The sequence below is a fragment of the Ziziphus jujuba genome, chromosome 3 (assembly GCF_031755915.1).
Source record: "Ziziphus jujuba cultivar Dongzao chromosome 3, ASM3175591v1".
Taxonomy (NCBI): Eukaryota; Viridiplantae; Streptophyta; class Magnoliopsida; order Rosales; family Rhamnaceae; genus Ziziphus; species Ziziphus jujuba.
In genome coordinates this window covers 21718113-21745491 of record NC_083381.1, presented here as the reverse complement: position 1 = coordinate 21745491, position 27379 = coordinate 21718113, and the positions used below count along the sequence as shown (strand labels likewise).

The 27379-nt window shown below is 38.2% G+C and overlaps 5 protein-coding genes across 17 annotated transcripts; 4 read left to right on the top strand and 1 right to left on the bottom strand.

The window, feature by feature from the left end:
• The first annotated feature begins 4358 nt into the window (after positions 1 to 4358).
• On the top strand, positions 4359 to 7883 carry LOC125423547 (uncharacterized). Its single transcript, XM_048478132.2, has one exon. The coding sequence runs from the start codon at positions 4454 to 4456 to the stop codon at positions 7829 to 7831; it is 3378 nt and encodes a 1125-aa protein (XP_048334089.2). The 5' UTR covers positions 4359 to 4453; the 3' UTR covers positions 7832 to 7883.
• Positions 7884 to 8296: 413 nt separating this feature from the next.
• LOC125423627 (auxin response factor 11-like) lies at positions 8297 to 12260 on the top strand. Of its 13 annotated transcripts, none has more exons than XR_007242330.2 (7): positions 8297 to 8434; positions 8952 to 10313; positions 10507 to 10597; positions 10772 to 10936; positions 11438 to 11520; positions 11650 to 11740; positions 11983 to 12260. XR_007242330.2 is itself a non-coding variant. In XM_048478326.2 (4 exons), exons 1-4 carry the CDS (start codon positions 9088 to 9090, stop codon positions 10801 to 10803), a joined length of 240 nt encoding a protein of 79 aa, XP_048334283.1. In that variant the 5' UTR covers positions 8444 to 9087; the 3' UTR covers positions 10804 to 11431. The 13 variants fall into 13 exon arrangements, 2 of the variants coding, with proteins under 2 accessions (XP_048334283.1, XP_048334282.1); XR_007242331.2 differs by lacking the exon at positions 8297 to 8434 and having other exon boundaries at positions 8750 to 9141; positions 9480 to 10313; XR_007242332.2 differs by lacking the exon at positions 8297 to 8434 and having other exon boundaries at positions 8751 to 9090; positions 9480 to 10313.
• Positions 12261 to 12301: 41 nt separating this feature from the next.
• On the bottom strand, positions 12302 to 14884 carry LOC107404113 (uncharacterized). The gene is made up of 3 exons (XM_048478324.2): positions 14730 to 14884; positions 13683 to 14087; positions 12302 to 13598 (listed from the first exon to the last, which is right to left on the bottom strand). Exons 2-3 carry the CDS (start codon positions 14085 to 14087, stop codon positions 12513 to 12515), a joined length of 1491 nt encoding a protein of 496 aa, XP_048334281.1. The 5' UTR covers positions 14730 to 14884; the 3' UTR covers positions 12302 to 12512.
• A 1086-nt stretch (positions 14885 to 15970) lies between these two features.
• Positions 15971 to 22140, top strand: LOC107404103 (uncharacterized). The gene is made up of 2 exons (XM_016011049.4): positions 15971 to 17008; positions 19612 to 22140. Exons 1-2 carry the CDS (start codon positions 15976 to 15978, stop codon positions 22077 to 22079), a joined length of 3501 nt encoding a protein of 1166 aa, XP_015866535.3. The 5' UTR covers positions 15971 to 15975; the 3' UTR covers positions 22080 to 22140.
• A 548-nt stretch (positions 22141 to 22688) lies between these two features.
• LOC107404104 (MDIS1-interacting receptor like kinase 2-like) lies at positions 22689 to 25778 on the top strand. The gene is made up of 2 exons (XM_016011050.3): positions 22689 to 22974; positions 25660 to 25778. Exons 1-2 carry the CDS (start codon positions 22689 to 22691, stop codon positions 25776 to 25778), a joined length of 405 nt encoding a protein of 134 aa, XP_015866536.1.
• Positions 25779 to 27379: the final 1601 nt, after the last annotated feature.

Sequence of the window (27379 nt, the reverse complement as noted above, 5' to 3'; positions counted from 1 at the left end):
TTTGTTTAGGTTTTAGATTGTTAGGGAGAAGGGGTTGATTTTCCATGATGATGAATCATGATTCATGATGTTGATGAAACTAATGAGATGGGGCATGTATCACATCACGTGCCCTAGAGTCAAACCCAGCAAGTAAGCCAGCCCAAAGGCCCAACACACAAGACCAATATGAAAAATAAGGTATGTATGCTGGAGGGAAACCAATCTGCTCGTCCATTAAGCATCGGACGGTCAAGATTGTTTTCAAGTTCAATAATCAATTAGTGTTGGTTATACTTTGTTCCTATATAGCAAAAAAAGTGTCTCCCGACTCTCAAATCCTATATAGACAAAGCTTTACAAGCATTGTACAAATATCCATCAGAAAACAGAGCTAACAGAGTAATTGTATTTCCAGAATGGTCTACACTTTTGTTGTTGTTGTTGTTTTTTTTTTCTTTTTTTTTTTTGGGTCTTGATGTACATATACATAAAACAGAGATTATATCCCTAGAAAAGGAACAAAGTAGATATTCTTAATACTCCATATTCAGCAACTAAATTGTTTTTCCCACAACATATTTTTTGCTCAGAATAGACTAAGGACCTGTGATACCAGAAAAAAGTGAAAATTACCCAGTTACTCTTCCAATATATTTTAATGTTAATTACATGACATAAATGTCAAAGACATGTTTATCGTTTGTGTTCTTGGTGCAGTTCTCCTCTACTTTGAAAATCAAATTTTCATCCGAAAATCTAAATTACCCCAACCATGAAAGCAATATAGAGAAATCATGAGTGACATTGGTTTTTCAAAACTGGAATATCAGCTGCATGTATTAAATAACATCACTCAGCACAGAGAGAAATAGAAAGATCACAAGTGAAATTGATTTTTCAAAATTGGTGTCTTTTGGAGGTACCAGAAAACATCACAACAACACCGGTGCAACAACATACAATAACACAACCAAGAAAACCATACTTTCAGAACAAAGAATTCGAACAAAACCCAAAAATAAAACAGAAAACATTAATTCTTACTACCAGGTATGCAAAAAAAGAAATTGACAGCCACAAATTTCAATTGAAACCATTTAGCCGAAGTAAATGAAGATTCTCTTACGTTCTCACCATTGCTCAGCCTTCTTCCTTAATATGAACAAAAGCCAATTTTTCACTAATTGTAAAAGATCCCAACCAAAAAAAAAAAAAAAAAAAACAAAATTCAGTCAAGATATAGATGACCCACATAAAAATTCTTCTACAATGCATAAGTTATAGAAGAACAAAGAAGAAGAAGAATGAAAGAAGAAGAAGAACGAAGAAGCAGAACTTTTTTTCTACAAATATGTAATACTAGATGGAAGAAGAAATAAAAGTGCAGAAAAAAAAACAATTCCAGATCGAAGGAGAAGAAGAATGACGAAGAAGAAGAACAAAGAAGAAGAAATTTTTTTCTACAAATATGTACTACTAGATCAAAGAAGAAGAAGAAATAAAATGGCAAAAAAGAAAAGAAAAAACAATGCCAGATCGAAGGAGAAGAAGAACGAAGAAGAAGAATAAATTTTTTTTCTACAGATTTGTAATACCAGATTGAAAATAAATTCGTAGAAAAAAAACAAATTGCCAGATCAAAGAAGAAGAAGAATGAAGAAGAGGAATATGGCAGGAAGGAAATAAATGAAAAACGAAGAAGAAGAAGAAGAAGAATGTAGATGAAGACGGAGAAGAAGAAGAAGAAAAAGTTTTTTCTATGCCAGATCGAAGAAGAGGAATATGGGCAAATCTAAGCTCTAAGAAAGAAATAAATTGAAAAATGAAGAAGAAGAAGCAAACGAACAATGAGAAGAGGAAGAAGAAGAAGGCAAACTCATGGATTCAAGAAGAAGAACACTACCCACGAGCTTGATCTGGACAGAGGCACGCGAGAGACACCAACAAGAGCCTTCGATGAGCTTCGGACAGAAACTTGACCCAGGGGGAGGGATGGGTCAACTTAATCCTCCTCTAAGGGGATTATTCTACTGTAGCAGTTAAGTTATCTACTTCTTCATTTGCTTCTACCAAACACCGGATTGGGACACAATCCTGTCCAATCCGGTGAAACAAACATGTCCAAAAATTGACCATTTTATACCTAAAACATTGGATGAGATTGGTATAGGTATGAAAGTTGGCCCAATATTGTAGGTCCAAAAATAGACCCAGCCTGACTAGTCCAAAAATAGGTTCAAAATTATAGGCCCAAAAAAAGCTAAGGCCCATTAAACCGAAAACAAACCCAAATTTAGTAGCCCAATTATAAGCCCAAATCAAAAAACTTGAACCGAACCAACCCGACCCGTTTTACTCGGTTAAATATCCGATTCCACACTTACATCGGGTCGGTTGGGGTTCAGTTTAAAGCTAACCGAATGATCGATTTGGTTGGATTTTTTGGGTGGAACCGATCCAAACCGAACCATGCCCAAGCCTACTAAAAAATATGTGCATACTAAACTTTGAGTGATTTGCAAAGAGGATTTTTTTTTTTTTAATATTTCCAGTATCTCAAAGGGGTTAATTAAGGCATGATGACCTAATATTATTGGATATGGTTGATGAAGTCACCAAATTTTTTCCAATGATAATTTCAAAAGATATATATATATATAACATAATGCAAAATCTTTTGTCTAACAAGATCTAATTAATTTGGCTGACTTTTTTGCATGCGTTTGATAGCAACCTCTGCTCATGAAATTTTTTTCTTGTAACCTTGATAGATTTTTATCATTGGCTTACATAATCTGCCATTACTTAGGCAAAGAAATTTGTTTATTTATGTTTTGTCTGATTTGTTTTTTCACAATTCAAATCTTTCTTTCGTTTCAATTAATGTCTCAGAAGAATAATAATCCAATTCACACAAAAACAATACCATTTCTTTACCACCCCAACAACTTATTGCTCCTCCTATTGCATCAACTTCTCAAGTTTTGTTAGAAAATAGTTTTTTTTCTTTTTTATTTTCCCCTAATTTTGGAAAAGCCTGGTTAAGGTTATATGTTCAGAATCGTTAGTCACAATTTCATTCTGCAAAAAAGATTCCTTCTCCCTTTCAAGATAAGTGGAAATTGTTATTTGGAAGGGAATTCTTTACCTATCAAACTTGGGGAATTTCTTGTGATTGATCTCAAGGAATTGGAAGGTTGTGTAGTACTTTTAGCAATCTTACATCAATATCCTCTGTGACGAATCAAATTATAGAAATTAAGACCATTTTTGCATCTCTGTATCACTAAGTTTGGAATGTATCATTGCGTACGGAAGCTAGTGAACTATTGAAATAATAATAACAATAATAATAATAATTGATTAGCCATAAAAATATAGGTAACATAAAATAAAATGAAATAAAAAGAAAACCTACTGTCGAATGATCAATATTCCCTTCTTCCCTTCTTCGAACCCAAGAAAGTAGAATTTTAGCCAGAAAAAAATATTGGCACTAAAAAAAAAAAAAATTAATATTGGCACTAAAAAAATATTGGCAATAAAAAACTATAAAATAAATTAATATTGGCACTAAAATATATATATATATATATATATATATTTTTTTTCTATAAATTATAATGTTTTACAATATTATGTAGCTATCACACCAATTAGCTTTCTTGTCGCCATCCCCTTTGTCATCTTCAATAACTTTCCACCAAAATCAACCCTCTACGAATCACAAAAGGAATTTGTATTCAAATATTAGGTTAATATATTTTTGAATCCTTTAATTTGTTTCCAATTTTAATCAACTGCCTCAAGTTTCAAGTTTTTCAACTGAGTGCTTTCTCTTCCCCGCACGCGCCGCGCCCACACCCTTGACTTTAAATATTAAAAATAAATAAATAAAAATAAAATTAGCCATAAGGTTTGGGAAAAATTTATTTATACTTTTAAGGTTTAATGAAAATTAATTTACATTTTTGAAATTTATAAGATGAAAATTAATTGACACTTTTGAAATTTATAAAATCAACATTTATTTCCTTAAATTTTGAATAATTATTGTTTACCACTCTAAAATTTTATTTTTTATAAATTAATTTGTGAAAAGTTTATTTGGTGTACAATTATCAGTTTACTTGCGTGTGAAGTAAGAGGTATCAGTTTACTTGCGCATGGTGCAAAACGGAAACTAAGTTCTAATCAAATTCTAGAGTTTAACTGAGTTTAACTAAGTTCTAATAAAATTCTAGAATTTTTAGGGAACCCAATGTGAAACGTAAAGGAGGTGATAAAGCTATATAAACCCTCAGCGGGAAGGCAAAAATATAACTAATTAAGATCCATGAGAAACGGAAGCGAGATGGAGAAGGATAATATCTACACTGACAAAAACAGGGAAGTTTCTTATGTCTCACATATTGCGGCAACCGACGACGATTACGACTACGACTACGACTACGACGTCGACAACAAGAACATGGCGCACAAGATGGCGTCTTATATGGCCCCTAAATGGCTGTTGAAAGAGGTGCCAAGAGGCAGCGAAGAATTAGATGTGGGGGTGTCAAGGAAACAGTTTCATGGCGGCGAGGGTGAGTATCAGAGGCGGAGGCTGCGACAACGTGTGTTTTCTCCGGAGAGGAACGATCCGTTTGCATTGGGAGACAAGACCCCGGACCCTTCCATGAGAACCTATGCTGATGTGATGATGGAGGCGGAAGAAGAGGCGCTGAAGAGGCAACAGAGGAGGTGGGACCAATCTCAGGAAGATGAAGGACGGCAGGAGAAGAAAGCCAAGACTTGTGACTGGGATTTGCCTGATGCAACCCCATCATCAACATCATCATCATCTCATGCAAAGAGGAGGAACATATGGGATGAGACTCCCACCCCCAAAAGGCAGAGGTCGTCTCGGTGGGATGAGACCCCGTCTGCAACTATTATGGGTAGTTCAACTCCAGTGGCAGCAGCAGCTTATACACCTGGAGTGACCACCCCTCAAGGAGGAGTTGAGCTTGCTACACCAATGCCAGGCGCTATTAATCTTTCAGAGCACCATAATTTTAATTTACTGATGAGGTGGGAGAGAGATATTGAGGACAGAAACCGCCCCTTGACTGACGAAGATCTTGATGCAATGCTTCCTACTGGAGATGAGGGGTATAAGATCTTGGACCCTCCGGTTTCTTATGTCCCTATTCGAACACCAGCTAGGAAACTGCTTGCCACCCCTACTCCCATGGCCACTCCACTCTATTACATCCCCGAAGAAAATCGCGGGCAGCAGTTTGATGTTCCGAAGGAACCACCTGCTGGCTTGCCTTTCATGAAGCCAGAGGACTACCAATACTTTGGTTCATTGTTGTTGAATGAGCAAGATGAACAGGAATTGTCCCCTGAAAAGCAGAAAGAACGTAAGATCATGAAGCTTTTGCTTAAGATCAAGAATGGTACACCTCCACAGAGAAAGACAGCCTTGAGACAGCTTACTCATAAAGCTCGAGACGAGTTTGGTGCTGGACCATTGTTCAACCGTATTCTACCATTGCTTATGCAACCCACTTTGGAAGATCAGGAGAAGCATCTCTTGGTTAAGGTCATAGATAGAGTGCTTTACAAATTGGATGAATTGGTGCGTCCTTATGTCCACAATATACTCGTTGTGATTGAGCCTTTGTTGATTGATGAAGACTACTTTGCCCGTGTGGAAGGCAGAGAGATCATTTCAAATCTTAGTAAAGCAGCCGGTTTGGCTACCATGATTGCTGCAATGCGGCCGGATATCGATCACGTTGATGAATATGTTAGGAACACTACCGCAAGAGCTTTCGCTGTCATGGCCTCTGCTCTCGGTATCCCTTCACTCTTGCCGTTCTTGAAAGCTGTCTGTCAGAGTAAGAAATCTTGGCAAGCAAGGCACACTGGAATCAAGATTGTTCAGCAGATTGCAATTTTAACCGGCTGTTCTGTTCTTCCCAACTTAAAGTCTCTAGTGGAAATCATACAGCATGGACTGAACGACGAGAATCAGAAGGTGCAGACGATTACTGCATTATCTCTTGCTTCACTTGCCGAGGCTGCTTCTCCATATGGTATTGAAAGTTTCGACTCGGTTTTGAAACCAATGTGGAAGGGTATTAGATCACACCGCGGTAAGGTCTTGGCTGCATTCTTGAAAGCCATTGGTTGTATTATTCCTCTAATGGATGCTGTATATGCTAGTTACTATACCAAGGAAGTGATGGTTGTATTAATCCGAGAGTTCCAGTCACCTGATCAAGAGATGAAGAAAATTGTGCTGAAAGTGGTAAAGCAATGCGTGAGTACAGAGGGTGTAGAGCCCGACTATATAAGAAATAATATTCTTCCTGAATTCTTCAGAAACTTCTGGGTTAGACGGATGGCATTGGATAGAAGGAACTATAAGCAGCTAGTGGAGACAACTGTGGAGATGGCAAACAGAGTAGGTGTTGCCGATATAGTATCAAGAATTGTTGAGGATCTCAAAGATGAGAGCGAACCTTACAGGCAAATGGTAATGGAAACTATTGGACAATCGGTTATAAACTTGGGTGCCTCAGATATTGATTCTCGCTTGGAGGAACTTCTGATTGATGGAATTCTTTATGCTTTCCAAGAGAAGAGCTGTGATGATGAAGCTATCAACGTCATGCTCAATGGGTTTGGTGCGGTTGTGAATTCTCTCGGGCAGAGAGTAAAGCCATACATACCTCAGATATGTGGTACTATCAAGTGGCGGTTGAATAACAAGAGTGCTAAGGTGAGGCAACAAGCAGCTGATCTTATTCCAAGAATTGCTGTTGTCATGAAGCAGTGCCAAGAGGAACAACTGATAGGCCATCTTGGTGTTGTGCTGTATGAGTATCTGGGGGAAGAATACCCACAAGTTTTGGGATCAATTTTGGGTGCGCTCAATGCAATTGTCGGTTGCATTGGTATGACGAAGATGACACCCCCTGTAAAGGACTTGCTTCCCAGATTGACTCCAATTTTGAAAAATAGGCATGAGAAAGTACAGGAGAAGTGTATTGATCTTATAGGTAGGATTGCAGATCGCGGTGCTGAGTTTGTTCCAGCTAGGGAGTGGATGAGGATCTGTTTTGAGCTTCTCGAGTTGCTCAAGGCCCATAAGAAGGGCATCAGGAGAGCTTCTGTAAGCACATTTGGTTACATTGCCAAAGCCATTGGGCCACAAGATGTCCTGGCAACCCTATTAAACAATCTTAAGGTGCAGGAGAGACAGAACCGTGTTTGCACGACCGTGGCAATCGCAATAGTAGCCGAAATCTGTTTGCCTTTCGCTGTTCTACCATATCTGATGAACGAGTACAGAGTTCCAGAGCTCAACGTGCAGAACGGAGTGCTGAAATCTCTCTCTTTTCTGTTCGAGTACATTGGAGAAATGGGAAAACACTATATTTATGCAGCGACCCCATTGCTCGAGGACGCTCTGATGGAGAAAGATTTGGTTCACAGACAAACAGCGGCTTGTGTGGTCAAGCACATGGCTTTGGGGGTGGTTGGATTGGGTTGTGAGGATGCATTAGTACACTTGATGAACTACGTGTGGCCCAACATATTCGAGACTTCGCCGCATGTGGTAAATGCTGTCATGGAAGCCATTGAAGGGATGAGAGTGGCTTTGGGTGCTGCTGTTGTTCTAAACTACTGTCTCCAAGGGTTGTTCCATCCGGCCAGGAAAGTTCGAGAAGTTTACTGGAAGGTCTATAACGCGCTGTATATCGGAGCCCAAGATTCACTTGTAGCTTCTTATCCATGGCTGGAGGTTGAGCACAACAAAGTGCCCAGTAGGCCTGAGTTGCTTATGTTTTAGGTGCATGTTTATTGGTTTATTTTTCATTTTTTTTGTTTTTATGAGAATGTATATTGTTTGTTGCGTATAGTTATATATTGTTTTTTAAACGAGAATATATAGTGTTTGTCAAGGCTTGCTAGACTAGACCTTGACCATCTTGTATGTGGGATATTTGGATATAATAATACATGTATAATTATATTCATACGGATAGTAATACATGTAGCTTGAAAGTGGTAGCATCATAGTTTTAGAAAGTGTGTTTGGTAAGGATGGAATCTCATGCTTGTTTTTTCTCACTTTTAATTGTATGCGTATTATTTTAAACCACTCTGGCAGTTTAGTTGTTTCTAAATTAACAATACAGGAAAAAAAAAAAAAAAAAAAAAAAAAAAAGACAAATCCTTGTCCCTTTTACATAGTAATCATGAATAATTAGTCCAGGCTTCAACTCAAAGTTTTAGTCATGAAGGGCATGCGGTAAATCTGCTTACTTAAAAACCGTCTTTTATGCTGTCCACCCTCTGTATGACAATGTACAGATATTCACAATCCGGGTGGGATCATGTTCTAATGATTATCAATTTGGAGGTAAAAGACAACCAGTTGCAGCTCTTGGAGGTAAAAGACAACCAGTTGGAGCTCATCTGGCTTTAGATCTTTGCCAAGAAACATGAATCCTAATATGCTTGGCTGTAGTTATCAAGCTTCTGTAAATTTTAGAAACTGGCTTGCAAGCTATGGCTAAGTGTCCACTGCAAGAAAATTTATCATTTGTGGCACGCTTCTGAGTGGCAATGTTTAACGTTGCAGTAGCTTTATTTTGCAACTATTCTAAATATATATATATATATATATAGTGGTGAAAATAAAACTTGCCATATAATTGCCACTAAATATATGAAGATTATATTTTGCCATTAATTATTGCCACTAAATTGGTAACATTGTTGTTGTCATTAATGAAAAATAATATAGTGATAGATATAATATTAAACCCTTTTCTATATTTAATGTAAAAAAATAGTATTAATTAAACACTTTTCTTACTTTTTGTTTAATTAAACCCTCTGTTTGAAAATGTCACCGCTCGAGCCGATCTCTGGTTACAAACTCATCTCACTTCTTCTCTGTTCAGAAGTTGTGCTCTGCAAATTGAAGGCAAAAGCTTTGAGCTTTTCAATGGAGGAACAAGTGCCTAGCACGAGCAAATCACTATCTCAATCTTTCAACAAATTTTCAGCGAGGAAACTGTCTCCGAATGCCTTATTAGTATGGTGAGGAGGCGATTTGAGCCTGGATGTGTGCTTCATGTTGTTCCTTCCGTGGTTCGTACTCTATGCATGTTGATTCGTGGTGTTTGTTTGGTGGGGGTATCCTTAGGGCTTTTTCACTTGCTTTGAATTGTTGGAGCTGGCTAGGATTAGAAATCTGATTATTTTCATGTTTTCCGTTGTGGATTTGTGCTGTTTGTTTTAATACCCCGTATGATTTGTTGTGATTAACACTCATATGAATCAGATTGAAAGTTTTCATCTTGTTTTACTCCTACTACTAAAATGCTGACATTTTTCCCTTCATCTGCTTTCTAGAAGATATTCAATTGCGTTGTTCTTGGTGTTTCTAAAAGATACTTAACTGCATATTATTTTGGACATTATTTTAGATTCAACACTTGGAGTAGTGATCTGCTTTTAAAAGGGATTACTCCATCTCTCTAGCTGAAGCAGTTCAAGCATCGTCAAAGCTTAGAATGTATATCTTTATTTATGGTACATTGACTTTTTTCCCCAGCATTTTGACATTTGTCTTGGTCTCGATCAAAGCTTAGAAGTTATTGAAGTATAAAAAGAAAGCTCCTCTTTGAAATTACTCTCAAAATCTTTATTAGGATTGTTTTTATTTTGCCTTTTTCGAGCGTGTGATTTTAATGACAGATTGTGGGACTGATAGATTGTGTATTTGTAATATCCGATATGCTAATAATGCTAGCGATGCTATTAACACTCTGCTTCGTATAGCTAAAACTTTAGATTCCTGTGCTGTAGGATTTAAAATTTTCTGTTAACTCCCTGAGTATAACTCCGAGGTACTAAACCGTACACTTTCCAGGGAGAAGGGTGCCATTGCAGATGTGTTTGTAAGTTTTACTTCGATTTTGGATAACAAACTAACCACATTACCACTTTTTTTTTTTTTAGTTAATTAACCATATTACCACTTATTTTTGTTAGTTAGAACTCAAATTTCATGGCCAAAAAACAATTGGTGGGTCTTGAATGCAGCATCAGCTCTTTTGGTTAGTGGCAGTCTAACCAAACTTGGCGGAAGGGGTTTCCATGGTTAGCACAGCTTCATGTTATAAAGGATGAATAGGGTTCTAAAAGTTTTCTACTTGCTGGTTTTTGTTGGCAGGATATGTCTAAGCAGTCTTCGAACCAAGAGCTAGTAGCTAGATATTTGCAAGGTGACAAATGGCATTTTTGCCATATCTTTCAAGGTAAAGGCCATACTTATTCTTGATTCTTGACCTGGAAAAATTTTGTTTTATTGTTGTATACTTATAAACTATTTTTTCTCAATTATTTGTTAAAGTAGTAATTTATATAGAGCTCAAAACCCTTTTTTTTATTTGTTTTTATTGTTTCAATACACTGTACTTGTTAACGAGTGATATATGATTTTCATGCCAGGTCACCCAAAGAGACAGCTTCTTCAAAGTAGGTGGAGTCTTTTTATCAGCTTAAAGAAGTCTGTTGCTGGTGATGCTTTTATTTTTCCCAGGTCAACAGTAATTGAATCTTTATTGTTACTACATGTGGAAACTTGCTGCTTTGCATAAGCTTTTGAGTTTGGAGTATATGATTTGTAGATATAGAATAGGTGCCTTGTAGATCTATGTCGTTGATTTGATTATAAGATTCTTGTGCCTGATGGTTTATATATTATCATTTGCAGGGGTGAAACCGGAGACCTTCATACTGCTGTAAGATGAGCTATGAGGCAATTTAGTAATGTTCCATCTTCAGTCATATCTGGTCACAGCATGCATATTGGTGTAGTTGCAACTGCATGGCACCTGTTTCAGTGGATACAATGTTCAACTGTCCATTACAAGCGAAGGTCTGTGGTTCCTGCCATAAGATATATATCCTTGTTATTAGCCTATGCTATATAAAAAATGCTCACTGTTTGTGTTATATTTCTATGTTCATGGTTCCTGAAATTATTAATGCACTTGCAGCGCAGATAATACAATGTATAATAGATATTTTTATATTCAGAGAGTACATATATATGTGTAGTGAACATAATGTTTTAATTTTTTTGCAATAGTTGCAACTGATCAATTTTCTTTAATCCTGACATACCGGCTACAAACTTTGGTAATTCCATGGTATTTGTACATAATAAATTATTAGGACTAGCCCTGTGGAATTTATAGCTCCATTTGAAGAATACATGGAGTCTGTCAAGAATAGGTATCCTATAGGGATGAGGTTCAAAATAAGGTTTGAAGGTGAAGAAGCTCAAAATAAATGTTGGAAATTTTCTTGGCTTTTTTACTTAACGCCGTGATTTTCTTCTTCAATAATTTGGTGAGAGACATATCTTCACTTTCAGGGAAAGAGGAGTCCACTAGGAGGATCATAAGATTCATGGAGAAAGCAACCTTAAGGATGTTAGACAGTGAAATAAGGGAGCAGGTGATACTGGCTCTTTTGTTCACATTTTTCCTTTTTTTTTTTTTTTTTTTTTTTTTTTTTTTTTGGGGGGGGGGGGGGGGGGGGGGGGTGTATGGTGTTTAAGGATTACATATATTGTTGTCCTTGAAGGTTTGTGCAAATTCAGTGTTTAGTAAGCTAGCACAGAAGGAGCATATTCTTCTGCAAGGACATCTCCTTTTCAAATGACAAATAAAGGCGGGTAAGTTTTCAGTTAAATGTGGACATATACTCTTGTCTAGCAGAAAATATTATTAGTTTTTGTTGGTTGACATTTACTTTTAACTTTGTGGTTATTTATTTGGCGACTTGGAAGTTTCCTTTAGGGAGTTAAAGTTCATTGTTATACTGGTTAGCATTATCAGATAGATGTGTGCAATTCTTTTGGCTGGCAGATGTTTAATTATTTTTCTTCTTTTCTTTTTTTTATTTTTTATTTTACAGAGGATCAAATTCTTGCTTGGCAGGTTACTTCTACTAGAATGCCATGCTGACCTTCGTACAGATTTTGTTGGTGCTGAAGTAAAATAGGCGCCTAGCCACCACAAAAAGAGTGCCATCGGTTGTGGGTCTCTTTTGACTTCTGAGAGTAACTAATAAATATTTAATTTCTTTTGGGATTCAATTCAATCATTCTGATGTGGTTGTAATTTGTTTAACTTCAACTTCATTATTCCTTTTTTCTCAAGCTAAACTGCAAAAGAGGTTTAGTTCTTTCATCATACGAGGCATTCTACTATTTCAATCTTTAGGCTGCAAAATGTGAAAATGATGTGATTTATATAGGTTTCCATTTCTTATACTTGTGTGACATTTCTCAAATATTAATGAGAAAAAGACCTTAAGCTTGGTTTAGGAAATTCAACACTGGACCCTTTTGACCTTAAGCTTGGCTTCATACTAAAATACTTACACCGACAAACTGAAGAAAATAAAATAAGTATCATACTAACAAAACCACATTGGCCCCGTACCTAACCAACTATATCCCTGTTCTTGTAGACATAATCAGCTATCCATTGGGCATTTTCTGCAATCGTACTGACCAAACCCAGAAGTTTTATGGCTTGATCAACCAATCCCTTAGCATTTCTTATATTTGTATTATCTGCATTGAAACCCTTACTCAAAATTTTCTGTTCAATGCTATTCCAATAATTTGTAAAGCCCTGAGCCGAATGGATACCATAGAGATTTCTACCACGTCTGCTGACATTCATGGGAAGTGCATCAGCGATGCTGGTCACTGGTACCTCGGCTGGTCCAAATTCAATGATGTTTAGACAGGCTTCAGCTGCTTCCATTGTGGCCATGTCGAGCTTAAAGGCAGTGGTAGAATTCTCGGCTGCATCAGCAGCGGCATTGGCATAATTGGCAGCGGCATGCTTGGCAGCAGCATCAACATCAGGATTGTCATGGAGAGCATTAGCGGTGGCAATGGCATTAGCATAGGTTTCTTGGTCTTGTTGATAGGCACGTTTGGCTGCTTCAAATGCTAACAAGGCATTATTGACTGCTGTGGATGCTTCACCTATGTCGATGGCGGCTGATGCAGGAGCGAGATTTGCTGCTGTTGTTGCTTCCCTTTCAGCTTCATAGGCTGCGGCACATGCAGCCTCATACGCATCCTCTGCAATGTTGTAGGCGTCTTGATTGGCGGTGTCAGCCGCAGCGGCACACAAAGCAACCAGAGTGGTATCTACAGCAGCTCTTGCTAGAGCTGCTGCAGTCCTGGCAGCACCAACAAGACATACTTCTCCTATTACCACTTGTCTCATCATATCATTAGCAATTCTTTTAACATACATGAGAACGTGACAAGTAGGTGTATTATGGCGAGCTAATGAGGTTATAGCACTAGCGGCATCGTCATACTTTTCAAACCCATTGATGGTTGAAAAAGCAACATCGCCTGAGAGTTTTCTAGTGATGCCGGCAGCTTCAGTGGCCGATTGAAGCAATAGAATAGTAGCATTGTAAGTCTCCCATATAGCACTCTTTGCTTTAGCTTGCACGTTATCTAATGAAAACAATATTTTTTGATTTATCTCCTGTTTCATCTGCCACATAAAAAGCGGAATAAACATTAAAACACACTCCATGTCTCCTAAAAGCATAAGCATATATAATTCTTATTTGATTACCGATTCTTTATGTAGGCTCGGGGGGCTTGCTTCCATTGCTAGATGGGCTGCAGCTATAGTCACAAAGGCTTTATTAGTTGCCATTTTAGCCACCTTCACCACATAGTTATGGTTTCCCATGGCTTCTTGTGCAACTGTTAGTAAGGCCCTAGCCATTTCCAATTCTCCTAAGAATTCTTCTGAAAGGTTTTGAATTATAGCTGCCTGCTTTGAAATAGCATTATCTCCGTTCACTTTCTCCATAATCTCCTTTGAAAGAGCAGAGGCAGCAACAAAAGCTCTATCAATGGCACCGTGTATGTCTCTAGCATTTGTGGCTAATTCAAGCGCTGCCTCATTAGCAATGCCTATCAACGTGATGCTTGATTTCATATTTCTTTTCGCGGCTTCCAACTCAGGATCCATCTGGCAAAGAAACATTCAATTATCATGAAAGCCATACCAAAGGCACCACCCTACTCATGCACACTACACATTAACTCAGTTCTTTGTCCAGGGATGATTTATGACAGTATATATATACACACACACACACACACACAGAGATGCACAACTTGTCAGCAGCAAAAATACAAAAGAGTCAACAAAGTAATTTAATAATGATTTCATCGTCATCGCCTACGAGAGTAAGAAATGAGAACTGACAAAGTCAGGGGATTCCAAATCTCGAATCCCAATAAGGGTAAATTGTCTATATTAATTAATTAATGATTAATGAAGTGATAAAGTAAGTAATAATTTATTATTTATTTATCCAAAACTGATCCTATTTAGTAGGTGGTATCAGTTAGGTCCGTCCTTATTTAAACATAGTGTAGAATATACCTTAATCCATTATTATCAGAATATACCGTAATCTATCCAAGTGTCAATAATTTCTTTATCACCCATTAAAAAAAAAAAAAAAAAAAAAAAAAAAAAAAAAAAAAAACACAAAAGGTCAATCATAAAGACAATTTTTTTTCCTTAATAATTTTTTTTTTTTAATATTTTCGTTTACAAATAGTTAGCATATGATTTTATAGTGAGAAAGGGAGAAAAACATACTTGGACTTAGCTGTCAGGGTAAAGGTAGAGAATGACCAGGAAATGGCTACCAGCAAAAGAAGAAAGGGAGAGAACAGGAAGAGAACAGTGTTTTAGGACGCGGGCTTAGGGTTTTAGTTTAGAAGACCAATCCGACGTCGTTTTAGCTAGTTTTTCACTCTTTTGGTTTTTTTTTTTTTTTTTTTTTTTTTTTTTTTTTTGGGGATAAACTAGCCAGTTTTTTACTCATTATCCAGAATGGCCGTTTTATTTATGGATTGCCCACAATTGACAGTGAATATTCATTTATGTGTATATATATATATATATATTGTTTTTGTGTTTAAACTGAATCGTGTACTTATCAAAAATATTATATATAAACATACATATATAAATTTTGTACGAAATTAAAATGTTTTTTTTGCTTAATGTACGAAATTAATATGTTGAGACAAAGTATATCCTCCTATAAAATTAGATTACATCTTGCATTCATAACTAGATAGATAAGGTATTGTGACATATAATGTTCAATGTAAAATTGGCAAAGCAATTTTACGATTCCACTCAAATGCTCTATATTTGTAGCACTCCTACTATATTCTATTAAGTTGAAACTATTTAGATTATTATGGAAGTTGGTCATTATATTTTAAATCTAGCATTTCGCATGTCTGAATTAAAATAATTTGAATTTGAATAATAATAATAATAATAATAATAATAGCATCCTAAAAAATAAAATTATTTTTAGCTTGTTTTTCACTCATTATGCAGAATGGGCCTTTTTGTTTATGGATTGCCCACAACCTCAATTACTAATGACAGTGAATATTCATTTATGTATAAATATATTTTTTGCTTGTGTGTTTAAATTGAATTGTGTACTTATCAAAAATGTTATATATGTAAATTTGGTATGACTAGATAGAATCATTATTATCAGTTTACTTGCGTGTGAAGTAAGAGGTATCAGTTAGACTTGCCGTGGAGCTCAAGTGGCAGAGTTTCCACATCCCAGCCTGTGGGTTCTCGGGATCGAGTCTAGGGGCGGGGAGGGGAGCCTGGGGGCCCAGCCACACTAGCAAAAGAATTATAAAAAAAAAAAAAAACAGGTATCAGTTTACTTGCGCGTGGTGCAAAAAGGAAACTAAGTTCTAATCAAATTCTAGAATTTTTAGGAAACCCAATGTGAAACATAAAGGAGGTGATAAAGCTATATAAACCCTTAGTGGGAAGGCAAAAATATAGCTAACTAAGATCCATGAGAAACGGGAGCGAGAAGGAGAAGGATAATATCTACAGTGACAAAAACAGGGAAGTTTCTTCTATCTCTTGTATTCCGGCAACGGGCGACGATTACCACTACGACGTCGACAACGAGAACATGGCGCGCAAGATGGAGTCTTATACGGCCCCTAAATGGCTGTTGAAAGAGGTGCCAAGAGGTGGCGACGATGAAGAATTAGATGTGTGGGTGTCAAGGAAACAAAGGAAACAGTTTCATGGCGGCGAGGGTGAGTATCAGAGGCGGAGGCTGCGACAACGTGCGTTTTCTCCGGAGAGGAACGATCCGTTTGAGTTGGTAGACAAGACCCCAGACCCGTCCATTAGAACCTATGCTGATGTGATGATGGAGGGGGAAGAAGAGCCGTTGAAGAGGCAAAAGAGGAGGTGGGACCAATCTCAGGAAGATGAAGGAGGGCAGGAGAAGAAGGCCAAGACTTGTGACTGGGATTTGCCTGATCCAACCCCATCATCATCTCTTGCAAAGAGGAGGAACAGATGGGATGAGACTCCCACCCCCAAAAGGCAGAGGTCGTCTCGGTGGGATGAGACCCCCTCTGCAACTATTATGGGTAGTTCAACTCCAGTGGCAGCAGCAGCGTATACACCTGGAGTAGCCACCCCTCAAGGAGGAGTTGAGCTTGCTACACCAATACCAGGCTATATTAATCTTTTAGAGCACCATAATTTTAATTTACTGATGTGGTGGGAGAGAGATATTGAGGACAGAAACTGTCCATTGACTGACGAAGATCTTGATGCAATGCTTCCTACTGGAGATGAGGGGTATAAGATCTTGGACCCTCCGGCTTCATATGTCCCTATTCGAATGCCAGCTAGGAAACTGCTTGCCACCCCTACTCCCATGGCCACTCCACTCTATTACATCCCCGAAGAGAATCGCGGGCAGCAGTTTGATGTTTCGAAGGAACCACCTGCCGGCTTGCCTTTCATGAAGCCAGAGGACTACCAATACTTTGGTTCATTATTGAATGAAGAAGATGAACAGGAATTGTGTAACACCCCGTCCCAAATCGCACCGGAATCTGTGCACGTTGACCGAGGTTGACCGTTGACCATTGACCGAAAGGGGTCAAAAGTTGACTTTTTGACTCAGTGGGAATTTCGAGTTGACCATGGTACCGTGGCGAAGTGCACGATGCCACGAGTTCGTAGACTGGTAGCACGTCGAAAACGGAGCTACGGTTTGAAAGTTATGGACGAAACAAGTTGCGGTCCAAACTGTCCAAGGAGTGCCGGAGTTGATTTTTTGTTTATGGGGAAATGAGCTTTGACTCATGCATGGTTGTGAAGTGCTCGTCGATACGAGTTCACAGACTAGCGGCACGCTCAAAACGAACATCCGGTTAAAAAGTTATGGACGTTTGAAGTTTACCGACTACCGTATTATTTTAATGTTTTTGGGTCGGTGAACAGTAAAAATGCCACGTGTCAGCTTCTGATTGGTCCATGTGGCAAGAACAATGTCACACAAGGGTTTTTATTTGTTAAAAGTCTCGGGGAAGAGAGAGAGGAAAGAGAAAGAGAGAGAGAGAGGACCGCCGGCCACCGGAATTTTTGCACTGTTCCGGCCAAGTTACTATGCACGCGCCGGCCAGCAACGTTGCCCTCCTCATTTCCGGCAAAACCTCCAAGTTTCACGGCGAACGGCCGCCGGACGCGCCCGGATCGGACCTCCGAGTACCCGAAATTCCGGCCAGCTCCAGTCCGCAGTGTTCGACCTCCTGAACCAGAATCCGGCTTCCTTTTCCGCCAATTCGCGACGGTTTGGGAGAATTGCGGAGCCGAAACTCGAAAAGCTTTTCGACGAGATTCCGACCCCGTCGGGTCCGATCACCGGAAAGTAAGACCGAATCAGTGATCCTCATCACGCGAGCTTCGATTCGGTATATAACTCGTAACCCTTAGATATCGCTTGGTGTTCGCTCCCCGGGTATCCATTTGGGAATTACCCAAATAAAATATTAATATTTTTGGTTTGTGCACTATGGTTGTTTAGGTGCACGCGCGAGTAGTGGAGTTGATCCCGAGGAGGATCCTAGTTGATTTGCGTGCTCCAGGTGAGTGACCCACCTTCAAAAATTATTTTGGGCAATTAATTATATTTATTTGGTATTTAAATTATGCTCATGTGGTGTGGTTTATTTATGAATTATATTGTGGTTTAATTTATTATGCATGAGCAAGGTGTATTTTGGTAGTATTTGTACGTGGTTTTTAAAATTGATTTTCCGGGCATAATTGGGTTAAATATTTTACGAAAATATTTGTTTAAATTTTATAAATTATGCCCGCGGTATTTTTATGGTTGCATCTCGTATTTCGAGGAAAATTGTGGTTTGTTGATTATCGCTGTTTCGTACCGGGTTGTTTAAATAACAATATGTGGGATGGTGTTTTGTGAAAATATGGTATACTTCCCACGGTGGTTTTTGGAAAAACGGTACGGTTGGTTGTTATTGTTTATTTTTTTGACGCACTCATACAGTATTGGTGTTCTGGTGTATGGTGTATGGACACGTGGTAGTGCGCGGTTATTATCTGGTTTAGCGCACGGTTTTTACTTCATCCGTGAGTTGCCATTGGACCATGGGCAGGCAAGTTGTTATTGGCCATAGCCGCCCCCCTCCTTGGCCGGGTGATGGTTTTTTTAGCAGTCGGTACTGTCGAGACGCCGAAGTGACCACTGCAGGTTTCTCTCTTTAACCCCCCGCCAGTCGGTGCTCGGGACGCTGGGTATCGGAGGGCATCACCGGTATATGGTGTGGTGCGTCAGGTGTAATTGTCGGTGTAAATTGCAAATAATGTTTTAAACCCCAAAGGTGTTCAAAAGTATTTATTATAATTTATTACATTTTAATTATAGTTGGGGTATTTATTTATTTAATTGTTGTTGTTAAATTATTTAATCCCTTGGTTTTTGGGAGGTATGTACATTGGGTTTTGCGAAAAGGTTTTAAAAAGGGAACATTTCAAACGGAGCGATTGGTGAGAGTTTTGAGGGAAATTATTATTTTTCAACCGTTAATATTATTTATTTATTTATTAATTGTTGGTATTTGTTCTATTCCTTAATTGCTATTACTATTATTTATTTTTATTATCACAAAAGGTGTTCAGTAGTTCGGGTTACTCACGGAGATGATTAGCATCTCACACTCTTAAATTCCGTTCCCTTAGGTGCAAGTGGTGGTAGGTGTTCTTCCGGAGCGAACCAAGTTTTCCGCTGCTGTTGTGTTTCGAGAAGTATCTTTGTACTCTTTCATTTCAGTGTATTATTTCTTTCAGCCTTGTTGTATTTCTGTTGTTTAGCACTTCTTAAAGCTCTGTATACTATTGGGATACTTCTGTTTTATTTATGCACTGGACTGTTGTTGCTTTTGAGAAGTGCTGAAATTTGTGGAATCAGTCTGTAGTTTGTGGGAGGAATAAGGGGATGTTTTGAGAAGTGTGTTTTCAGTGCAGGTAGTTTGTGGTAAGTAAATCCCTTAGGGGAGGCTCTGCGGATTTTCCGTTGGAGGGTCCGGTAGGGTTTCCCTGGGATCAGGGCTGTCTAGGGTTCCGGGAAAGGAATTCTGGACGGGTCCTGACAAATTGTCCCCTGAAGAGCAGAAAGAGCATAAGATTATGAAGCTTTTGCTTAAGATCAAGAATGGTACACCTCCACAGAGAAAGACAGCCTTGAGACAGCTTAATCATAAAGCTCGAGACGAGTTTGGTGCTGGACCATTGTTCAACCGTATTCTACCATTGCTTATGCAACCCACTTTGGAAGATCAGGAGAGGCATCTCTTGGTTAAGGTCATAGATAGAGTGCTTTACAAATTGGATGAATTGGTCCGTCCTTATGTCCACAAGATACTCGTTGTGATTGAGCCTTTGTTGATTGATGAAGACTACTTTGCCCGTGTGGAAGGCAGAGAGATCATTTCAAATCTTAGTAAAGCAGCCGGTTTGGCTACCATGATTGCTGCAATGCGGCCGGATATCGATCACGTTGATGAATATGTTAGGAACACTACCGCAAGAGCTTTCGCTGTCATGGCCTCTGCTCTCGGTATCCCTTCACTCTTGCCGTTCTTGAAAGCTGTCTGTCAGAGTAAGAAATCTTGGCAAGCAAGGCACACTGGAATCAAGATTGTTCAGCAGATTGCAATTTTAACCGGCTGTTCTGTTCTTCCCAACTTAAAGTCTCTAGTGGAAATCATACAGCATGGACTGAACGACGAGAATCAGAAGGTGCGGACGATTACTGCATTATCTCTTGCTTCACTTGCCGAGGCTGCTTCTCCACATGGTATTGAAAGTTTCGACTCGGTTTTGAAACCAATGTGGAAGGGTATTAGATCACACCCCGTTAAGGTCTTGGCTGCATTCTTGAAAGCCATTGGTTGTATTATTCCACTAATGGATGCTGTATACGCTAGTTACTATACCAAGGAAGTGATGGTTGTATTAATCCGAGAGTTCCAGTCACCTGATCAAGAGATGAAGAAAATTGTGCTGAAAGTGGTAAAGCAATGCGTGAGTATAGAGGGTGTAGAGCCCGACTATATAAGAAATAATATTCTTCCTGAATTCTTCAGAAACTTCTGGGTTAGACGGATGTCATTGGATAGAAGGAACTATAAGCAGCTAGTGGAGACAACTGTGGAGATGGCAAACAGAGTAGGTGTTGCCGATATAGTATCAAGAATTGTTGAGGATCTCAAAGATGAGAGCAAACCTTACAGGCAAATGGTAATGGAATCTATTGGACAATCGGTCATAAACTTGGGTGCCTCAGATATTGATTCTCTTTTGGAGGAACTTCTGATTGATGGAATTCTTTATGCTTTCCAAGAGCAGAGCTGTGATGATGAAGCTATCAACGTCATGCTCAATGGGTTTGGTGCGGTTGTGAATTCTCTCGGGCAGAGAGTAAAACCATACATACCTCAGATATGTGGTACCATCAAGTGGCGGTTGAATAACAAGAGTGCTAAGGTGAGGCAACAAGCAGCTGATCTTATTCCAAGAATTGCTGTTGTCATGAAGCAGTGCCAAGAGGAACAACTGATGGGCCATCTTGGTGTTGTGATGTATGAGTATCTGGGGGAAGAATACCCACAAGTTTTGGGATCAATTTTGGGTGCGCTCAATGCAATTGTCGGTTGCATTGGTATGACGAAGATGACACCCCCTGTAAAGGACTTGCTTCCCAGATTGACTCCAATTTTGAAAAATAGGCATGAGAAAGTACAGGAGAAGTGTATTGATCTTATAGGTAGGATTGCAGATCGCGGTGCTGAGTTTGTTCTGGCTAGGGAGTGGATGAGGATCTGTTTTGAGCTTCTCGAGTTGCTCAAGGCCCATAAGAAGGGCATCAGGAGAGCTGCTGTAAGCACATTTGGTTACATTGCCAAAGCCATTGGGCCACAAGATGTCCTGGCAACCCTATTAAACAATCTTAAGGTGCAGGAGAGACAGAACCGTGTTTGCACGACCGTGGCAATCGCAATAGTAGCCGAAATCTGTTTGCCTTTTGCTGTTCTACCATATCTGATGAATGAGTACAGAGTTCCAGAGCTCAACGTGCAGAACGGAGTGCTGAAATCTCTCTCTTTTCTGTTCGAGTACATTGGAGAAATGGGAAAAGACTATATTTATGCAGCGATCCCATTGCTCGAGGACGCTCTGATGGATAGAGATTTGGTTCACAGACAAACAGCGGCTTGTGTGGTCAAGCACATGGCTTTGGGGGTGGTTGGATTGGATTGTGAGAACGCATTAGTACACTTGATGAACTATGTGTGGCCCAACATATTCGAGACTTCGCCGCATGTGGTAGATGCTATCATGGAAGCCATTGAAGGGATGAGAGTGGCTTTGGGTGCTGCTGTTATTCTAAACTACTGTCTCCAAGGGTTGTTCCATCCGGCCAGGAAAGTTCGAGAAGTTTACTGGAAGGTCTATAACGCGTTGTATATCGGAGCCCAATATGCACTTGTAGCTTCTTATCCATGGCTGGAGGTTGAGCACAACAAAGTGCACAGTAGGCCTGAGTTGTTTATGTTTTAGGTGCATGTATATTGGTTTATTTTTTATTTTTTGTTTTTATGAGAATGTATATTGTTTGTCGTGTATAGTTATATATTGTTTTTTAAACGAGAATATATAGTGTTTGTCAAGGCTTGCTAGACTAGACCTTGACCATCTTGTATGTGGGATATTTGGATATAATAATACATGTATAATTATATGTATATGGATAGTAATACATGTAGCTTGAAAGTGGTAGCATCTTAGTTTTAGAAAGTGTGTTTGGTGAGGATGGAATCTCATGCTTGTTTTTTCTCACTTTTAATTATATGCGTATTATTTTAAACCATTCTGGCAGTTTAGTCGTTTCTAAATTAACAATATAGGAAAAAAAATAAAAATAAAAAATGACAAATCCTTGTCCCTTTTACATAGTAATCATGAATAATTAGTCCAGGCTTCAACTCAAAGTTTTAGTCATGAAGAGCATGCGGTAAATCTGCTTACTTAAAAAGCCGTCTTTTATGCTGTCCACCCTCTGTATGACTATGTACAGATATTCACAATCCGCATCGGATCATGTTCTGATGATCATTAAGCTCTTGATTCTGTTCACATGCAAGATACTCATTTTTGGTGTACGAGTTTATGGAACAGGGAAGCTTAGCAAACATACTAAGCGACAAAGTGAAGGCAACAGAGTTAGGATGGAGAAAACGAGTTAATATTGTGAAAGGTTTGGCCGATGCCTTATCCTGCATGCACCATGAATGCTCACATGCTATGGTTCATAGAGACATATCGAGCAACAATGTCTTATTGGATCCGGAATACGAAGCTCACTTAGCTGACTTTGGCACGGCTAGAATTTTAGTGCCTGAATCATCATCTAACTGGAATTCATTTGCATGCACCTTTGGATATTCAGCTTCAGGTAAGTTTTCCCTCTCATCACTCATTTCCTAAAAGTATATAAAAGATTAACTAGTAAATGATATATGATTTTATATAACTACGTAATTTAAAAACAAACAAATTATATTTCTTCTCAAACAAGGAAAATAACTAAGATTCAACGCAAACAAAGTCCATTTTCACTAGTATATGTTACAACCTGCAATCCAAAAATGGGATACAGAGTTATAGTCAGAAAGAGAGAAAATATAGAGAGATACTTGCAATGGAAAAATAATATACAGTTTTGCTCTTTATTATCAGATCATCTCTAAGCCATAATTTTTTGGATATTGGGTTCAAAAGTCCTCAGCGCTTGAACAATCCCATGTTAGCCAAATGTGTCGAATCACATTCATCGAACCATCTTCTTGCACACTACTGCAATTGCATTTCATCGTCAAAAAGAGGCAACTTTGACTGAAAATGTGCACATACCACACTTTAAGGGTCATCAGCAATTAATACATATTACATGGATATATATATATATATATATGCATATCTCAAAGAGTTTTTTTTTTTAAATTATTTTTTTATCCTATATGTCAAAAGGGTTGATAGAATACTATTGGACGTCGTTGATGAAGTCACCAAATTTTGTCCAATGATAATTTCAAAAAAAAAAAAAAAAAGAATTGTCCGATGAGCTTATATTGATATATAAGTACATGATGTCAAACAGTTTGTCGAACAAGACCTAATTAATTTGGCTGACTTTTATTGCATGCCTTTGAAAGTAACCTCTGCTCATGAAAATTTTATTTAGTACTTTAGCATTACTCATACCGAAAATATGGATATATATATATATATATATAAGATAGGATCTGGATTCTCTGCTGGTTTTTTTCATGCTTGTTTATGCTTGCTTTTTCATCATAGCCACTGATTTCAAAATCATTTAATTCAGTGGCCAAATGAATCACACATTATTTAATGTAGCACATGATCACTTAAGCCCTCGCGTGTAATACACATGTTCTCTGTGACGGTCCGCACCTTTGGAATAGCCTAGTGGCATTTTCGTAAATATTTGAAGGTCGAGATCTTCAATCCCGGGCCGTGGGAAGTTCTTAAGAATGTCACTAGGATGGTGCATATCGAATGGCAGGCCAAAATGTGAAGGTTTGCTAGAAAAAATCCCATTATAATTCCTCACACAAAGTGATATCTACTGCTGTCAGAAAGGAAATGGCTCAATAAGCTCTTTAGGGGGGTGGTCCGTGTCTGGCTCTCCACGGCCCCCGGATCCGGCTTCGAGCTTGGGCTAAGTGAGCCTCCCATGGGTGACGGCAAGTCATGGGGCGGACATATAGTGCCACGAAGGTGGGCTTATGTCTCCGAGGGACAGGGAGTCCCGAGGACAGTACCGGTAGGCGCAACGAGCTGGTATTGAGCGTCACTCCTGTGTCAGAGACTGAGTGTAGCATTTGCTATGCCGTTTTCTATCGGCTATGCCAAGAACACACGTAGGCCTTTGTTACAAGGTTGTGGCAAATGTGCCAATGAGCAGGGGCTCGGGTTCTGCCTTGCTCAAGAAGGTCGGAAGCTAAATAGGCACGGACGGGGCGACACCGTGCCATCGGGTGACATTCGTATGTGGGCTTCCGATCTTGTGTTGCTACCTTGGGTGGCATGTTGGCACGATGCTAGCGTGCGTGCTCCCGGGGTCGGATGCTATTCGAGATGTGCATGGACCAAGGTCCGAAGTGGAGAGATGGGTTGCTGGCTAGATCTTGGCACAAGATTGAGTAACAAGTTACCGAATGGGCGTGAGGCCATCGGGCTAGCTTGCTGGGCGGCATGAGCCATGATGATTATGAGAACCTCAAGGGCATACAATTGGTATCAGATGGGCCGATATATGAACTCGGATAGTGAAAAGGCTAGCCTTGACTAGAGAGTCTTGGCGCCGCACGGCCTATTTCCGCTGCATAAAATGTAGGACCGTGACATTCTCCTTCTTCTTCACCTCCCTCCCGTATCTATAGCTTTCATCTCCCCCTTCCACATTTGCTACAGTCCTATTCCTACTCCACTCCTACCCACATGGAGCTCACCCACCCTTTCTTTCCAACTATCATCCTCAGCCGACCGGACGATATCTATTTGTCTCACAGGCGATGGATGCTGATGATAACAAGAAGCTATGGTGGACTCTGCTGCGAATGTGTTGAGCAAATTCTATGGAGGAATCAATACCCATGATCTCTCTTCCGTCGAGGAACTCATTGCCGTCAACTGCGTTTACAAGGAGCTTATCTCTCCCCAATCATTCATTGATTTTAAGTGTAGCTCTCATTTTTTTTTTTTTCATGATTGGAAGTTCATATGGAAATTGGGTTTTGGGGTATTATTTGGTTAAATTTCTGTTTCAAGTTCAATCCACTAGGGGTTTTGGCGGGCTTTGAATCACTTAAATTAAAAATAAACCAAGGATTTCATTATTAATTGAGATTACGAAACAATTTGGTGTAAAATGTTAGAAAGAAAATGTGGAAAGAACAAGAAAATCATTGGGTTTAATCCAAATTATTAACTTATATACCGGAAACATAAGTTGGTAATATTAGCATTATATGAAATATATATAATTGGTAAGAATCCTAAATTTTAGTTAGTTAATGAAAATTGTTTATTATCATTCTTTCTCAATATATAGCTTGGACCTGGAAAGGATATACTTCCTTCAAGAATTTCATTGATTTTGTTAGGAAGGATCTCCAGTTTGTTATTGATAATTTGTCCACGGAGGTTCCTTCAACAGTTGGAGTGAATTGATGGCACTGATATGGGAAGTAATTGACTAATAACATAATGGAAAAGAAAGCCTTTTTCCCGTTGGCAGAGAATGAAGTTTTTATCAATTGTAGATCATAAATGGCAAGAGATAGATAATGTAAGAGATAAAAAGTGCGGAAGCAGGAGTGGAAAGCTATGGAAATGAGAGGACATTGGGTGACATTAAGAGGAGGAGGTGAAGAAGAACACAGTTATTGCATATTAGGACTTTATTGATCATGTAAATGATGTGTGATTCATTTTGGCCATTGAATTGAATAATTTTGAAATAAATAGTTACGATAAAAAAGCAGCATAAATAAGTACTGAAAAAAAAAAAAAAAAAAAAAACAACAACAACAACAACAAAGAATCTAGGTCTGTATAAGTTAACCATTTAGAATATGTATAACAATCTAAATATAAGCCACTAATACAAGCTAACACATAACTCTCATGATGTTTTAGTGAGGTGCATATTGTTTGTTGCTTATGGTTTATACACACATTTGGCAACACAATTACTTCTTTTCTCTCGGCTACTTAATATGTTAGGAATCTATATAGGCTTGCTAGACCTTGACTATCTTGAATTATCTTATGTGGTGGATACTTGGATATATTGTTTGCCTTTCTGTTTTCAAACAAGATTCTCAATTTTAGATTTTTTTTTTTTCTGTATGGATAAAAACTAATAAAAATTTTGATCAGAATATATATCTTATTAGAAATCCAAAAATAATAAAACTTATCAAATAGGGATAAAAGCATCTACTATGCATAAAGGTTAAATATGATATTCTGATATTGAAATAAAACTAAATTTAAGGAACTTCAATTGAAAAAAATGAAAATTAATGCCTAAATTTAAAATAAATGAAAGTACTGAATAGCACTTAATTGGAAAAAAAAAAAAAATAGTTCACCCTAATGTCTTTTATCCCAAAAAAAAAAAAAAAAAAAAAATTCCTTTAACGTTTGGAGTTTCCAATTTAAACCTGCCAAGAAGGACAATTGGGACAAAGTCTTAAGTCTTGGGTTCAAGATCTGGTGTTAAAAATCTCCTTCCTCAATTTATAAAAAACAATTAAATAATTAAATTGTTATTAATTTGTCAAAAATTATTCAGCACAAAAGAAAATAAACTTATTAATAAATATTTTAATTTGTCTTCTAAAAATAAATAAATAAATATATATGTGTATACATATATATATATATATATATATATATATGCACACATTAAGTTGGAAGGCTTTGAATTCAGATTATTACCCTAAAGACAAAGAAAAATATCTCTATATACATATAAAATAAATACTTTACAAAGAAAAGAAAACAAAAAGTATACCGTTGATAGGTTTTTAGGAAGTTTAATTAATAAAATAAAAGAGACTAGATAAAAATGCTATTAATTGGACCTCTAAATCCTAATTAGTAATTATAGATGTCCTAGAAGAAAAGTTGATCGCTTTCTGATATTTCTTTCATGTCAAGTAACAAGTATATAAATATATATGCGTGGTGCAAAAGGAAACAAACGTCTAACCCAATTGTTTTTAGGTCTTCTAACGTTAACGCATTCAACACAAAAAGAAACT

Coding starts and splice junctions, on each gene's coding strand:
- LOC125423627 (XM_048478325.2), top strand. CDS start 9,088: ATGGTGAGGAGGCGATTTGAGCCTGGATGTGTGCTTCATGTTGTTCCT. Junction 9,142..10,228: donor TTCATGTTGTTCCTTCCGTG/GTTCGTACTCTA, acceptor TTTTGTTGGCAG/GATATGTCTAAGCAGTCTTC. Junction 10,314..10,506: donor TTTTTGCCATATCTTTCAAG/GTAAAGGCCATA, acceptor TTTTCATGCCAG/GTCACCCAAAGAGACAGCTT.
- LOC107404103 (XM_016011049.4), top strand. CDS start 15,976: ATGAGAAACGGGAGCGAGAAGGAGAAGGATAATATCTACAGTGACAAA. Junction 17,009..19,611: donor GAATGAAGAAGATGAACAGG/AATTGTGTAACA, acceptor CGGGTCCTGACA/AATTGTCCCCTGAAGAGCAG.
- LOC107404113 (XM_048478324.2), bottom strand. CDS start 14,087: ATGGATCCTGAGTTGGAAGCCGCGAAAAGAAATATGAAATCAAGCATC. Junction 13,599..13,682: donor CGAGCCTACATAAAGAATCG/GTAATCAAATAA, acceptor TTTATGTGGCAG/ATGAAACAGGAGATAAATCA.
- LOC125423547 (XM_048478132.2), top strand. CDS start 4,454: ATGGCGCACAAGATGGCGTCTTATATGGCCCCTAAATGGCTGTTGAAA.
- LOC107404104 (XM_016011050.3), top strand. CDS start 22,689: ATGGAACAGGGAAGCTTAGCAAACATACTAAGCGACAAAGTGAAGGCA. Junction 22,975..25,659: donor CTTTGGATATTCAGCTTCAG/GTAAGTTTTCCC, acceptor CTCAATATATAG/CTTGGACCTGGAAAGGATAT.